Below are 16,602 nucleotides of genomic sequence, written 5' to 3' on the forward strand. Positions count from 1 at the left end.
CCGGCTGTAAGGTGTTGAGCGCTCTGGCCGAACGGCTGTGACCGCGCCCGGTAAGCGCAGGCGAGCCCGAACGGCCAGCGCTGCGCGCGGTTCTGGCGGACGGTGCAGGCGGGGCTGGCGGACGCCGAGGACGCGCTGACCCGCAAGCAAGCGCGGTACCTGCTGCAGCGGGCGGCGGAGGTGTCTCCGAGCAGGGCGTCCCCTTGCACCTGCGGCTCCGGGGAAGCAAAACGGTACCTACCCGCCCGACCCCCGGCCCGGCCCTGCCCTGCTTTGCGCGGCTGTAGAGGAGAGAGGTGCCTGGGTTTGGAAACCAGCCCCTCGAGGTCGTTTCTCCCATCCAGGCCCAATTTGGTTACTCCCGTGGTCCCCATAGCGCCCCGAAAACCCGGGGACCCTCATCTAGAGTGACACCAGCCACTGCTGCCGAGGGGGTGGGGGGCGGTGCCCAGCCTTCCCGACCCGCGGGATCATTTGGGGATTTAGGGACTGGGCCCACGTGGGCACTGTATGGGGGTAGGTCCACTCTGATAGAAAAGAAGGGTCAGCTGCCATCAGATTGGAAATTACCTGTACTGACCAGGTGAGCTTGGTCTTTGATTTTTTATTGATTTCAGAGAGGAACATCAATGATGAGAGAGAACCATTGATCAGCTGCCTCCTGCTCGCCCCCCCACTGTGATCGAGCCGGAAACCCGGGCTTGTGCCCTTGACCTGAATCGAACCCCGGACCCTTCAGTCCGCAGGTCGAGGCTCTATCCACGGAGCCAAATGGGCTAGGGCTGAACTCAGTCTTGAGTTAGAATTCTGTAATAGAAACCATCACTTTTTTTGGGAAATTTTCCTTGTTAATTGAGGAGCAGGATTTACTAATGTTTGTTAATCGTATGGTCCTTAAGTCACCCTGTTTAGGGTATTTTTGCCATTGGTTCAATAGAATGAGTCAGATTTTAAATTCTTTTTTTACATCTTGAGCTGTGCTTCTTACTGCTTTCTTTTTTTTTTTTTTTAATGTATTTTATTGATCCTTTTCAGAGAGGAAGGGAGAGAGATAGAGAGCCAGAAACATCGATGAGAGAGAAACATCCATCAGCTGCCTCCTGCACATCTTTGTTAATTGTATGGTCCTTAAGTCAGCCTGTTTAGGGTATTTTTTGCCATTGGTTCAATAGAATGAGTCAGATTTTAAATCCACTGAGCCAAACCGGTTTCGGCTCTTACTGCTTTCTTACTGAAAAGAGTAGATGCAATAGCAAGGCCTCCCTTCAGGTTGGTGTGTGACATTTGATTGGTTGGTTTACTGAAATGTGTGAAAATATACTTCTCTTATCTTAAATCCATCCTTGAGCTAGCAAAGTCCGAAATGGATTGATTCAAAAATTGTCTCAGGAAATGTCAACTTTTTCAACTATAGCTACTTGTTCATTTATTACTGGTCAAGCATTTTTGTCTGAAGTTTTGAGATTAGATTTTCATATAAGTTTAAAACTTTCCATTGCTTTTCTTAGGAAGGGGGGGCGGGGAGAGAGAAACATCGATGTGACACATCGACTGATTGCCTCCTGCATGCAGCCCAACAGATCGAACCTACAACGGCGGTCAGCAGGCTGGGACCTGAGGGGCTGTGCTGGTGACGGGGCAGGTGGAAGGCGGGGGTCTCGGCACCCAGGATGCATCCCTGTTCACCTGACCCCCAGTTTTATATGGCTGCTCACCCTGAGCTCGGCTGTGTGCAGTGCATCTTAGTTCAGAGGCCACTGTCTGCCTTCTCCAGAGAACAGATTCCAGGCTTTTTCTTGCTCAGGAGGAAGGGGGCCTGGGTCCGACCGCCTCTTAGACTCACTGCACAAACCCTCTGCAGCTTAGCTTCACTCTCAACTCTGCTCACAGGAGTAACTTTGTGTCAGTTCCTTAGGGTTGGGGTGATTTTGTAAATCAAAATTTTCTTTGCTTTTCTTGTGCCAATTTAATGCTCACTCTTCTTGAGTCTGCTTGGTTTTCATCGCCGTTGTCTGTTCCTGTTTTCTCCATTCCACTTGGTTTTATTTATTTATTTATTTTTTTTGGCCTTTGAAAACTCCGTTATTGATACAGAGAGGTTCTTAGGGAGAGAAAGTAGAGTTCATGTGTTCAAATCTGTCATTCTTACCCAGAACTCCAAAACAGCAATTTTAATTTTTTTAAAAATCTCCTTTTGCCCAGCCAGGGTGGCTCAGTGGTTGAGCATCAACCTATGAACCAGGAGGTCACAGTTCGATTCCAGTCAAGGCACATGCCCAGGTTGTGGGCTCCATCCCCAGTGTGGGGCGTGCAGGAGACAGCCGATCAATGATTCTCTCTCATCATTTATGTTCTATTTCTCCCTCTCCCTTCCTCTCTGAAATATATATATATTTTGTCTAGGTTTTGATTCAGGGCCCCCTCCTAATTAGAGAAGACAGCATTTGATAATAGTGGCAAAACTTTAAGGTCTAGTATTGTTAAGAAACACGTAAAATTTGCCAACTAATTTTCCTTTTAACATTATAACAGGCCCAAGTCTGTTTTGGTGGTCTGAGGAAAAAAAAGAAGAGCTTCTCAAGTTTTGGGAAAACTATATTTTAATAATGGAAACTCTAGAAGGAAATCAGGTAAGTTTCCATATTTTAACAAATCCCACGTAGATCCAGCTCTTCCCTCCCCCCGCCCCCCAAACATTCTATAAAAGCAATACAGAAAGACCAACTTGGATACAGTGTGCCTTGTTTTCTGGCATAAATGCAATTTAAAATGGGATGTCAACCCAGAAAATTAAAGAATACTTTTAGTTGACTTAAGTTATCATTCAGAGAATTTAGTCTTATTCCATCCTCCCTTGACACTTCTGAAGTGTTAGTTCCCCGACATTATGAATAATCTCCAAAGAAATACACACTTAGGGAAATTTTACTTAACCCCTAGAGTGCCGGGGAGCGCGATCACGCTCCTCCTGTCTTTCGCCAAAAGTGCCGGGAGCGCTATCAAAGCTTCGAAATGGCGTCCAGTACTAAGTCTGCTTTTATTAGTGATGATGATATTGCTAAATATGCCAATGTAGTAAAGGTTTCCTTAAGTTTTTGAATATGTAACTTCATTTACTTGCGATTCATAATTTTTTTCCTAAACTGCTGTAAAATCAGCAAAAATGCCTTGGCAATTTTAGCATAGTTCCTAGGACAGTGATGGCGAACCTATGACATGCGTGTCAGAGGTGACACACGAACTCATTTTTTTGGTTGATTTTTCTTTGTTAAATGGCATTTAAATATATAAAATAAATATCAAAAATATAAGTCTTTGTTTTACTATGGTTGCAAATATCAAAAAATTTCTATATGTGACACGGCACCAGAGTTAAGTTAGGGTTTTTCAAAATGCTGACACGCTGAGCTCAAAAGGTTCGCCATCACTGTCCTAGAATATTGGTTGGCACTCAAAGGGTTAAAGCTATTCTGAGGTAATTGGTTACTAAGTAAATAATTGCCTTTTAATTTTGTAGGTGTTTTTTTTTCTTAATTGTTATATCTGTGCCAACCTGGTCCTAAGGATGGAAACTTGAAAAATCATTGTCAGTCGACTTCAAATCAGCTTTCGTAGAATCATAAAGTTTTTAAGTTGAGCAGAATCTCCTAAGATGACCTAATCTGGTGCAGTGGTTCTCAGACTTGAACATTCATTCGAATCCCCCGCGTGGCTTGTTAAAGTATAAATAGCTGGGCCCGCTCCCCAGTTCCTGATTCGGTAGGTCTGAGGTGGCCCCGAGAATTTGAATATTTTATCGGATCCCAGGAGACACCTCTGCCACTGCTCTGTGGACCACACTTGAGAACCCTGGTCTAGGGGTTCCCCGTTTGTGAGCTGTAGACCTTTTGGGGGTGCAGCCAGCGGTGGAATCGCCCAGGCCTCCGCCCACATTTGCAGCAAGCACCGTGGACTGAATTAAAGGATGAGGAATAAAGAAAGAGCATTTCTAAATTCAAATAAACTTTTCTGGTTTTCCTTAGTCAGTAGATCCATAATACCCCCACTGTTTCTTTAGAAACTGATTTATGTATATTTGGAAGATAAATTAGACTAGAACCTACAACACAGGCTAAGCATGAAGAACATTGAACTGGCTTGACTTCTAAATGTGTGGCCTTGAGCAACTCGAGTGACTAGAGAATGTATCTCCGTGTTTTTTCCTCTTTGTAATATACATGTATGACCAGCCCTGTTTCTCAGGACAGTTGAGGATTTCGTGACATAGTGTATGATATTCACTGTCCATATGCACATTGCTGTCACTGTATTCTAGGTTACAATCATTAGCTTTGTCATACTCTTACATACTTGAATTTTTATTACTTAAAAACTGGAAGAATTAGGCATCTGCTTATTTTTTACATAGGGGTGGGGAACAGAAGGGCTGCTGTTACGTAAATAGATTAAAATTCCTGTAAGATTTTAAAGGCGGATTTTCATTTCGTGTGCCTTTTTGCTTTTGTTTTCAGATACATGTGATAAAGCCAGTTTTGCCAAAGCTAAACAGCCTGTTTGAATATGCGGTGTCAGAGGAAACCGGTAATGGTTACTTTTAGTTTGATTTCTTAATAACATTTGTTGTTTTTCCCCTTTGATGTTATAACTAGCGCTTGCTCATTATAGAGAATTGGGAAAAACCACAAAAGTATAAAGAAGGTGAGAATCTGCTACTAACATTGCATAGTGTATCTTCTGCACTGATGGTAATATCTTCTTCTCAGCAGTCTATCCAAATGCATCTGCATATCCTTAGGTCAGCGGTTCTCAACCTGTGGGTCGCGACCCCTTTGGGGGTTGAACGACCCATTCACAGGGGTCGCCTAAGCCCATCGGAAAACACATCTATAATTACATATTGTTTTTGTGATTAATCGCTATGCTTGAATTATGTTCAATTTGTAACAATGAAATTGGGGGTCACCACAACATGCGGAACTGTATTGAAGGGTCGCGGCATTAGGAAGGTTGAGAACCGCTGCCTTAGGTAGTCTGAGAATATGGTTTTTAAATGGCGGCAGAGTTTCCTGTGATTTAGAGACGCGGGCAATTCTCTAAACACTTGATGATGGAAGACGTCAGACGTTTACAGGAGAAGAGTTTGCATGAACCCATCACCCAGCCTCCAGTGGCCAGCTTGTGGCCTGTCTCAGGCACAGCCTCTCCAGCCCCTCCCACACCCGCAGGCACCTCCCCAGCAGCAGATCTCTGCTCTGCAGTTGTCAGCAGATATCCCTAAAAGAGAAGGATTCTGGGCATGTCTTAATGACGCTGTATTCTACACTTTGAATAGTAGCTCTTTGTTATATATTTTAACTGCTTTCCATTCTCATTCTCTAAATATATCTGTGTCATTGTTTGTTAGTTACTGTTTAGGGGTTTCAGTTCCATATCTTGGACTTCTCAGGAACAGAAAATTCCGAGATATAATTTCAAATATGGTATTTAAGCCTTGAATACTCTATTATGAAAGCTTTCTAGGAGAAATAAAATGAAGCTAGAGCTTCCTTTAGTATTTTATGAAATTGCGTTTAGATCAGTGAAATGCTAACAGTGTTTTAATGATGAAATTCTGCATTACTGTGTTCACACATGAGAATTAACCTATGTAAAGAGTTTAGTGCCTACTCTAGAACGTTACAACTTTAATAGATTTCCTTGGGAATTGAGCTTTATTGAGCTGATTGCTATAGTTTCCTGAGATACTGGATTTTTCAGACTGAGAATCCATTGTCTTGCTTGGGGCTAGCATATAATTGAATGCTGTTGTGATTTCACTTAGACATTTACTATTAAAATGATGCTCTTATTACTATGTTTTGCCCAGAGCTCTTGGCAAACTAAATTAAATAGCAATGACAGGTTTTGAAAAATCACCATTGTCAAAGTATCTTGGTGTAAGTTACAAATAATGGACCGATTTATTTATAGAATGCCATGAGTTAAAAATGCTGAATTTTTTTCTAACAGAATTAAAGGATATGTCAAAAGAGTCACTATCTCTAAAGTACATATTCATCTCATTTTCCCCCTCACTCAATTAGAAGTTTACTTAGTAGTGTCCAATTTATGCTAAGGACTGGGATAAAGGGGTGCGTCAGATGTACTATTTTTCACTTGATTTTTGTCCGTTTTCCATGAGAAAATAATTTGATTATAAGTTCCATGGATGGGATTAAACACAAACTCACTTCTGTGGAGTTGGGAGGAAGTTATGTGCCGAGAGGGTATTTGTTGATGACTGTATAGTCTACATGGACCAGCAAAGCGTGGGCCCAGTGTCACCCCGATATTCTCCCGCAGGACGGTGGCTCCTGCACCCCTCCTGGCACCTGTGTGTTTACAAAAGGATGCTGGAAAGCGAGAACAAAATCCTGGCCAAGGAAGGGGTTACCCATTTCTTGCAGCTCTACGAAACGAAGGTGCTTCCGTTTTCACCGGAGCTTTCGGAGGTAACGACAGCCTTTCCTTCCCAGTTCTCTCTTACGTGCTGTAGTGTTGGGTGTGCCTCAGTTTCCCCCTCCCCCAGCCCCTGCACTTCCTGTTAGCTTGTGTTTTTGACCAATATCTAGTAACACATTTTTATTATATTTTTGAAAATATAATCCCCTCCCCCCAGATTCCAGGCATAGGGGCTTAAATTTTCTCCTGGGTATCTTTCTGTGTTTCCTTTGTTACTCCCTTTATTTCCACCACGTGTTTCTGTTTTGGGTTCCCTTTCTTCCTTCTTGACCCAACGTGAACTCTCTCTTTTATACGTTTTTATCAGGTGAGAAAATTCTCAACTTACTTTGAGACCCTCCAAGACTGTCTGTCATAAATTAACCCACAGCGCAAGAGGTCAGCTGCGCTAAGGACGGCTCTTCGGCACCCTGGGTAGATGTGCAGCTAAGGCAAGCTCACTTCCAAGTTATGGTTGCAACTTAACATCAGATACTTTTCTTTTTAGTTTATTATTGGACCATTAATGGACGCACTTTCAGAGAGCTCTCTCTACGGCAGGTAAACACATACGATGTTATTTTAGCAGCAATGCGGTCATATGTATTTGATAACTTGAACGTGTTCATGCAAAATGACCAGATTGGTTCATGCATTTGGTACATAATGTATGTTGCCTAATAGACATTCCACTATTTCTTATCCTGTCGCCTCTCCTGTTTGCTGTTCTTCTTGCCTTTCTTCTGCTGTTGTACCAAGCGCTGCTCCTCTTCTCTTTCCTGGTTTCCTCTCCTCCCTGAGCCCTTCTGTCCTGGGCTTGGGGAGGTATGTCTTACATGACCTCCTTCCTCCCTCCTCTCGGCCCTCTTGGACATGGAGTGACTGGCTAACCAGCACTTTAAACTTTTTCTTTTAACTTTATATTGTGACTAAAAAGTTGTGAGAATAATACAAAGAATCCCACCTACCTTTCGTCTCTATTCCCCAGATGTTAACATTTTACCACATTTGCTCAATCTCTCTCTCTCCCTGTGTGTGCGCATCTGTTTCTCAGTTCTGTCTGCTGAGCAGACTTGCCCACCTCTATCTAGTTCAGTGTCTGTCTGTCTGTCCACCCACCGCATTAACAACCAGGGGTTCGCACCAACCCGTCCAGTTCCAGTCCGTCCCACAGGCTTCGTTCTCACCTCCTCTTCCACGTCTGGTGCGGCAGCCGTTGCCGGACACTGGCCACCTGTAGCCTGTGGGAAAGGTGGGCGTGTGAAGCGTGTCCGTGTTGTGCCTTACCCTGTATATTCTTGGATTATATCTTCACAAACTTCCCTCACTTTTGAAATTGTGTCGTCTTTCTAATTTAGTCTAAGTTCATGCTTGCAAGTCTTCCACGTGGTACACCTCTAAACAGGAAAAAACCTCCCACCGTCAATTTCTTTAAAAAGTTTAACTTAGTGCTAAGTTATATTGGTATTTAGTCCCATCTGATAAATATCGGAGGAGGATAGCAATGCTTGATTTGCCAATTACTTTTAGTTTTCAAATAACTCATGACTGTGACTAGTTTTCTGAAGCGATTAGACAGCCGGGGAGCAGGAAAGCCAGCCTTTCTAAAGCCACAGACACAGCTACGACGAGAGGCCCGTTCTCTAGCGCTCTGTTCAGTTAGCAGGTGACATTTCTGGAAGAACCATGTAGCGAGAAAAGGTGACTTTAGTAGGTGTTAACAAACAAGTGCTCTTGCAGAAGTAACTTATTCCCAACATGTCTTTCTTCTATTTAATACCCAAAGATTTAAAAGCCTTGGATCATATATTGGAAGTAATAAAATGTCATTTTAAATGATCATATTTAGACTTTTTACAAAGTGATACTACTTAGCAAGTTCCATACATTTGTGTCAGGGAAAGTGTCATGAAGAGGGAGTCCATGCCTACTTAGCACAGCACGTTACTAACCCAGTCCATTTCCCTAGAACAGTGGTTCTCAACCTTCCTAATGCCGTGACCCTTTAATACAGTTCCTCATGTTGTGGTGACCCCCCATTTCATTGTTACAAATTGAACATAATGAAAGCATAGTGATTAATCACAAAAACAATATGTAATTATATATGTGTGTTCCGATGGTCCTAGGCAACCCCTGTGAAAGGGTCGTTCGACCCCCAAAGGGGTCGCAACCCACAGGTTGAGAACCGCTGCCCTAGAAGGTCCTGGTGTTTTTGTAATTAGAAGGATCCTCAGCATTTTTATTTTTTTTTTTTTTTTTTTTTTTTTAAATATATTTTATTGATTTTTTACAGAGAGGAAGGGAGAGGGATAGCGAGTTAGAAACATCGATGAGAGAGAAACATCGATCAGCCGCCTCCTGCACATCTCCTACTGGGGAGGTGCCCGCAACCCAGGTACATGCCCTTGACCGGAATCGAACCTGGGACCTTTCAGTCCGCAGGCCGACGCTCTATCCACCGAGCCAGACCGGTTTCGGCGATCCTCAGCATTTTACTGAAAAATAAAAAGTAGGTTCAGAAATAAAAGATGGTCCCATTGTTTTAGTAAAAGAACTTTGGGCCACAGTCCATTTAGTTTCCATGATGCTCATTTGTAAATACATTTTAAATGTGTGTCTTCCTCTGTCTAGGTCGCCGGGCCAGCAGATAGGGAGTGGGTCTCCACTGGGATTGAAACTACAGAGATTTTTAGCTGCTTATGTTTCTCTTCTTCCAGAAGAACTAAAGAGTATGTGCAGTAAAGGTTTTCTTTTTTAATTTGTTACCTTTAAAGATTTATTTATTTTAGTATATTGGTTATAAGCACCATCCTATGACCGTTATACTCAGTATTATCAAAATAGTTTCCTCTTTCGAGGATATGCAAATTGTCAGGCTTATGCAGGTGCGCGGTCACTAGGCACACGTCCCTACGTGACTGACCCCAGTGTTGGCGTGAGCCCATGGCGGGACGTCAGAAGGGGTGTGGCCATGTGCCCTCTTTTCTACTTGTTTCTATTGACTTTCAAAAATCAGTAAAATGGGCGGAAGGAAGAAAGAACCAGGCTTTAGGGAAAAGGTGCAAACAGAATATCCGTGTGGTGAAGCCCCTTCATAGCCGTTGACTTAGGAAAGCAGAAAGAGAAATGCACTTGCCTTTGGAAGACTTTGTGCCCCAGGTCACGAATGGAAAGCACTGTTTATACGAAAACGTGTATGTGAATATTCCTGGTTATTGCCTGTCCTTTGAAGACAGCGGACTCGTGGGTGTGAAGTTCATTGCATTAGGGTGTTTGAATTGCTTTTCCTACCTAATGGCTAATGATGTTGAGTGTGTGATCACGTGCTGTTGGCAACGATGATATTTAAAACTTTTTCTTTCAGGTAGTTTTTTGTTAAAATTGATTCAGAAGATGTCGAGTAGACATTGGTGTGCTGTTCCCATTTTGTTTCTGTCTAAGGCTTTGGCCAGTGTCCCGAGATGCAAAGCCCTGGGTCTGGAAGGCCTCCTGGCCCTCAGGTACTGGGTCTGGGTGCTCACGTGGGGGGCTGGTGCTTCCTGTTAACCTGGGGATGGTTTTCCCATTGATTTTTAGGGAGGGAGTGAGGGAGGGAGGAAGTGGGAGAGAGAGATTGAGAAAGAAACATTGATGTGAGAGAGGTGCATCTATTGGTTTCCTCTCACACACGCCCTGACCGGGCCTGAGGATCAAACCTGCAACCCAGGTTTGTGCCCTTGACTGGGAATCGAACCCGAGGCCCTTTGATGGGTGGGGTGGCTCTAACCACTGGGAACACCAGCCCAGGCTCTAGCAAATGGTTTTAGTTAATATTCACATTAGGATGTTTGAGCTCTTAATTTTATTAAAAAAAGTTTAATTGAACTTATTTTGTTTTATGAATTACTAATTTAAGTATGTGCCATAATGTATACTATAACCACTTTAAAATAAGGCCAGTAGGTTTTTTTATTACATTGACGTGTAGGAGACTAGACTACAAAGTTTTTTTTTTTTTAAATGTAAAATTCTTGTTTTAAAGGATCTTCATTTCTGGTCTCATTGTTTTTAAAAGAGATGTGTTTGCTACTGAAATGGAGCTCTATTAGTGACCTTACTGGGGAGTCCGTAGTGGTAGCTGTTACACCAGCCTGTCAGTAACAGCTGACTGCAGCGTCTGTGGATGTGGGGTGAACTCTGTTGTCGTGTCAGGGGCGTCCTCCAGTGCACCATGGCCACACACCAGATCCTGCTGCGCGGGGCCGCCCAGTGCCATCTGCTCCACGCGGCCATGAACCTGGTCGACGTGGTAAGTGCATCTCCTTTACGCGTGTGCACGTCTTTCCGAGCGGGTGGGTGTGCGGAAGTGGACGTAGCAGGCCTGAAGCCCTGTTTGTTTCACGGTCGGCCCCTGGCTGGCACCGGGAACGCGTACTTGGAGAGGGCTCGCTCTCCGACCAATGAGAGCGGCTGTCTGCCTGCAGTGCTCCCACAAACCACGTGGCCTGACAGCTGCCTCCGGGTGCCTGGAGTGTGGGCAGTGGCTCTGCACAGTGTCTTGTTTCAGGGACACCCGGGTCTCAGGAGCCTCCCCGGGAGGAGTTTGCATGTCGCTGGGAACTGAGACGTCGGGGGCTCCCCTGGCAGAGGACGCTCAGGCGCTGTCCCTGTCTCTCTCCTTCCCCACACGTCTCCCAGGGAATCGACGTCAGGGATGTGTCCTGTCCTTAGTGTGTTTTTTACGGAGCCCCCATAATACCGTGTTGTGACGGGGGACCAGTATATATTTAAGGCTCTGCGAGTCATACGGTCTCTGGCACAACCACTCAAAAGCAGCCATAGACAGTTGGTGAGTGGATGAATTTGGCTGTGCTCAATAAAACTTTATTTACAAAACAGGCTGTGGGTGGCTTTGCGGGCCCCTGGCCTAGAGCAAGGGGCTTTAGTTCAAGACTCACAACCTTCAGGGAGTAAAAGCCTGGGTAGCTTTAAGCCAGGGGTCATTTTTTAGCTTTGAAAAGTAAGAATCACTTTTGGTTTAAGTAATAAGTAATTTCTTGTAGGAAGTTTTTGTTTTATAAAACAATCTTTTATTTTACATAATGGGTTGGTTGTAATCAATATCTTCATTTCAGAAGTCAAATAATATTTTCTTTTTAAAAAATAGGTTTTTTTAAAGATTTCACTAATGTACTTTAAATAGTATACTAAGTTGCTTTTACAGTGGTTTTCTTTTATTCAATTAAAAGATTTAAAGTGAGTAACTATTAAAAACATGTCCGTCCCCCCCGCCCCCCCAGGAGGAAGTGTCGCTGTCCGACATCTCCACGTTTCTCACGTCTCTGAGACAGGAGGAGTCCCTGGGCCGGGGAACGGCACTGTGGACAGAGGTGAGATGGGAGGGTCTGATGACAGGGCCTCTGAAATCTTACAAACACGTTTGCTAATTGACTCATCACTAGCCAGTGTGAGAGGAACATAAAGTACCTGCTGAGGAGATAGCAGTACTGGCTGGCCTCACTGCTAGACGGTCTCTGCTTGCTAAAGACCCACACGCACGGCCTCCTTCACGGGCTGAGCGGCTCCCTCATTGGCCCCTCTGGGGGGTCAGTATTAGTCTCTACTGATTTGTTCACTCATCAGCTTTGTCCTTGGTCAGGTGGGGTATTCTTAGTTTCATCATTATTATGTCTCCGTACATGTATCTGGGGTTACCTTAATGGACGCAAAAACTATTTTTTTTTAAATTCTTACCTTTTAGAAAGACCTAGTTATTTACTTTATATTTAACTTCATGTATGCATTTGCACATTAAGATATATCGGAAAAAGAAAGTTGAGAACATAGATTTCACAATTACATATGATGAAAGAGGAATTCTGGGAAGTTCTGTGACTTAATTTTGCAAATCATCTTATAGGTGTAATGGAGAAGGGCTAGGACAGATTTTTATTTCTCTTTTAAATTAATGTATTTTAAAATGCACATAGGATAGAAAATAAACTTGTGAGGAGGCAGGAACTTTAATTATAACTTACATTTCAAATTCACATTCTCTCAAATATAAATATTCTTGTTTTAGTATGTGAAGCTAGGATGAGTTTTAATTTAAGGTTGTAATTTGTTTTACATAATGTGCTATTTTCCACAGAGATGTTCTTTAGAAGAGCTTATCACATGTGCATTTTACATGAGGTCCTCTAAAGTCCTAAAGGCCTGTTCGTGGAGTTGCTAAATCTCGGATGGAGGGTAGAAAGCACGCGTACGTTTTCTGTTGACACTCTCTGTGCAACTCAGATGTGGCAGAAAACGTTTTATTACTTTTCAGTTCAGTTTGTTGTGGAAGAAAACAAGTTGGCTTCGGGACATTAGGAACCCTTTGTTCGGGTAGGTTTTTAAAATAAAGTAATAATGTCTTTCCCAGCTCTGTGACTGGTTGCGTGTTAATGAAAGCTGTTTTGGACGACCCTCAACTTGTGGCTCCCTTGGACTTCAGGAGACGTGCTCTTTAAACGCTTACGTCAAGAGCCTCGTTCAAGAGTATATTACGTCACCTGCTTGGGAAAGTAAGTCTGAGATCACTTTTCTGGATTGGTATAACCAAAGGGTTTTCGAAGAACTTTATCTAGTTTGCAGACCAAGATATGGGCTTTACCGAATGGAATGGAAAGAGAGAAGGACGGAGGGACTAGGCCTGCAGAGATGGGCTGCTTATATTTAAATGTAACACAAGCCGTGTCACCTCGGCCGCGCTCTGTTATAATTGAGTGTCGGTGAGACACACTCACTGAGCCGTTGTTTCTGAAGCCTCCTCTTTGGCAGGTTCTGTTAATGCTTTGCAAACCCGCCTGTCCTTCCTGAAGCAGGAGAAAACGGCCCGATGCCGGACTGGGCGGAAGCCAAGCTGGTTGCTCTGATGGTCTTGCTGGCTGTGGACGTGGAAGGAAGGAAGGTCCAACACAGGTAAGCGCTTCTCAGCTTGAAAACAGCTTCCCCAGAAAAGGCTGCTCAGGTGTGTGGGGCACCTTCAGCCTTGTCCCCGACCGGCCTGAACTGACCACAGGCCAGGAAAGGAAGGGCCTGGGGCACGGGGAGCACGTTAATTATAAGTTAACAAGAGATTAATAGTACGAAAGGCTCTCAGGTTGGTAACTTAGAGAAGGTTAGACAAACTACAGGAATCCCGGGTTTTATGTAAGAATATTAGAAGAAAGGTTTGTAAGATCCTAGGATAAGATTAGGTGAAGAAATTGACTATTTAATTCCTTGGTAAATGTATAATTTTAAAAAAAGGAATAAAGATAAAACAGTCTCATACTTTGAGGATGTGAGCAGATCAGTTCTTTCAGGTGATAATTGTTGCAAAAAGCAGCTTCCTGAGGCCGTGTATTGCATGATGTGCACTTACTTTGGTTACATCAATTCTCTTCTCTCTAGACAGTTTTAGTGCTAGTTGGTTACAACAGTTTCTCATAGATCTTTAACACACACACACACACACACACACACACACACACACGCACGCACACGGCCTGGTGCACGGGGTTCATGCACTGGTGGGTGCGTGACCTGGGGGGATCAGCCCGCTGTGGGAGCGTTGCTCATCCAGGTCAGCCGAGTGGCTGTGGATCTGCCCTCTGAGCAGCTGCTCCCTCGCCCGGCATCTTCCGTGGAGCCAGAGCACTCGCCTCTCCAGGGGACCCGGTTGGGGCCAGGCCCAGGGACAATAGCACTGAGAGGTGGCGGAGTAGGCCCAGTCCCTCTGCAAGCCTGGGGCGGCCTGCGGGAGTCCGGAGGAGGCGGCAGGGAGCGAGGAGGAGGAGCCTGGGGCGAGGAGGCGACCATCGCAGCCCGGGTTCCTGCCCGTAGGCCTGGGGTGCACAGCAGGAGCAGCCGCTCATCCCTGTCAGCAGAGCAGTGCTCCCACTGTGGTAGCGCTCTGACCACCAGGGGGCAGCTCCTGCGTTGAGCGTCTGCCCCCTGGTGGTCAGTGTGTGTCATAGCGACTGGTAGACCGGTTCTGGTTGTTCCGCCGTTTGGTCACTGGGCTTATATTATATAGGATGTGTATATATTATATATACACACAGAGACGCAACATATATATATATACACACACATACATGTATATATATATACATATATATCTTTAACATGTCTCGTCTCCTCGCCTCGACTAGCATTTGTGTTTTTGATTGGGAAGCAGGGCCTCTGCACTTTACTTTGCAGATAGAACTGTGCTTCCTACTTGTGCCCGGAGCGAGCACATTGGTTCTTCCTGAACTTTCCCCCTGGTGCCTCGCTGCCCTCCCAGGAAGGTCAGACCCGGGCTCCGAGAGCAGGTCGGGGAGGGGTCAGTCCAGAGGCACTGGTGTTGGGCTCACCACAGGGGTGGCTCTGCCCCACTGAGTCCATCAGCTCCACAAACGACAGGGAGATGGTTTCTTTATGCTTTTGAAATTCTTGATGTTTCTCAATGTCCAGTGAGAGGCAGAGGACACAGAACGTGCTGAGGCTGTTCCTAGAGCCCCTCCTGGACGCCCTCGCCAAGTTGGGTTCGAACGCCTACCTGCCCCTGCGGAAGACGGACAGGTGCCTGCAGGCGCTGGTGACGCTGCTGCGCACGTGCTCGCCGAAGGGCGCCGGCGCCCGCGATGGTGAGGCCGGTCTCTGAGCTCGCTCGGTACCTTGTGGGTGTTTAGAATAAGCGGAGATCCTGACCTGGTCTCTCCTACGGGGCGGGTGTGGGAAGGGGCCAAGCTTCCCCCGGGGCTGACACTGCGGTGTGGACATCTGCTGGGTACTGTTGACTTTAGAATGGGATTCATTTGCTTCTGTTTTAAAAAAAATTTGTTTATTCCTTGATTTTTAGACCCTTGACAATGATCCCTATTTTATATGTTAAAGCAAGATCGATTTCCAATTACCTCTAGGCTAGGTGCTGCAGAAAGTAATCTAAACCATGAGAATGGCAGTAATTTTATATTCATTTTTTAAGTATGTTCATCTCTGAGCGCCTTTAAGCAGAAAATCCTTCCTATAGAAAGTATCGCAGTAGCAGATGGAAGCCTTGAGCTCTTACTTCCGTCCTTAGGCCACGATGTGTGCGCATCAGCAGGAAGCCGTGGGCACTAGCGATGAGCATGTGAGCCTGGCTTCCCAGTCCTTTCCGACCACTTTTGTTTGGATTGAAGAAACTTAAAGTTTTAAAAATTCTAGAGAAACTGGTTTTAGGTAAAACCTGAGAATAATATCGACGAGGTTAGTTTTAATATATGCTTATGGGATAGGAGAGCTCTGTTCAGAGTTCTGGTATTTTGGGTGATGGCAGCAGAACGGAATGCCGCCTGTCGGGGCCGGAACTCCTGGAGGGCTTCCAGGTCAGTTCCAGGCTCCCCACGGTGAGGTGACCGTTACATTCTTAGAATCCGCTTTTGGTCAGTGGCTCACCCATGTGCTTGCCGTGGTTGTGCTTTACTAGACTGCGGTGTCTTGTACCAAACAGCTGATCTCTGCCATTTAGTCGCACACTTCTCCCCACACAGATGCGGTGTCTCCCCTCCTTCAGGACTTGGTCGTGTCCGCCGCAGAGAGCATCTCCAGCTTCCTGCTCAGGAGACTCACTATGAACGAACTGAGCAGTGTGAGTGTTCATGGTGTGACTTTCCTTCTTGTTTTATGTTAATTTTTATTATTTTAGAGAGACGGAGGGAGGGAGAGAAACACCGTGCAGCTCCCTCCTGCTCACACCCCGCCTGGGAGGTGCTGGGTGTTAGGATCGTCCACAGAGTGGTTCTGTCTCATTAAGTCCATTAGTTCCACAGTGACAACCTGGGCGTGTGCCCTGACCCAGCCTCGAACCTGCCTCTCAGGTGTTCGCAGCGGCCCCATCGGCTCTCCAGGAGCTTCCCCAGGCTGCCTCTCACCACATGCACTGTCACCCACCAGCTGCTAGAACCCCAGCACCTCCCGCACCGGCACAGTGCCTGCATGAGTGGTGCTCAGGGAGACCCGATGAGGTTACTGAAGCCTCTGCTTCCTCCGTGCCAGAGAAGGCCTCGCAGGGCACAGTGATAACTACGGCCTAATCATCGCCACGCGGTGCCGTCCGTTCAGCGTGCTCTCTGTTCTCAAAATTCA

The 16,602-nt window shown here is 45.3% G+C and overlaps 1 protein-coding gene across 1 annotated transcript in view; it reads left to right on the top strand.

Annotated features, from left to right (window-relative positions):
- The window catches only part of TARBP1 (TAR (HIV-1) RNA binding protein 1), a 35,396-nt gene that overhangs the window by 3,675 nt on the left and 15,119 nt on the right, over window positions 1-16,602 (top strand). Inside the window, exons 2-14 of the mRNA XM_023745753.1 lie at window positions 61-233; window positions 2,519-2,630; window positions 4,512-4,581; window positions 6,343-6,491; window positions 6,989-7,041; window positions 9,115-9,212; window positions 9,848-9,983; window positions 10,675-10,771; window positions 11,763-11,852; window positions 12,887-13,028; window positions 13,329-13,425; window positions 14,947-15,119; window positions 16,008-16,105. Of these exons, the coding sequence (XP_023601521.1) occupies window positions 61-233; window positions 2,519-2,630; window positions 4,512-4,581; window positions 6,343-6,491; window positions 6,989-7,041; window positions 9,115-9,212; window positions 9,848-9,983; window positions 10,675-10,771; window positions 11,763-11,852; window positions 12,887-13,028; window positions 13,329-13,425; window positions 14,947-15,119; window positions 16,008-16,105 (1,488 nt within the window). The remainder of the gene's footprint in view (window positions 1-60; window positions 234-2,518; window positions 2,631-4,511; window positions 4,582-6,342; window positions 6,492-6,988; window positions 7,042-9,114; window positions 9,213-9,847; window positions 9,984-10,674; window positions 10,772-11,762; window positions 11,853-12,886; window positions 13,029-13,328; window positions 13,426-14,946; window positions 15,120-16,007; window positions 16,106-16,602) is intronic.

The sequence above is a fragment of the Myotis lucifugus genome, unplaced genomic scaffold (assembly GCF_000147115.1).
Source record: "Myotis lucifugus unplaced genomic scaffold, Myoluc2.0 scaffold_578, whole genome shotgun sequence".
Taxonomy (NCBI): Eukaryota; Metazoa; Chordata; class Mammalia; order Chiroptera; family Vespertilionidae; genus Myotis; species Myotis lucifugus.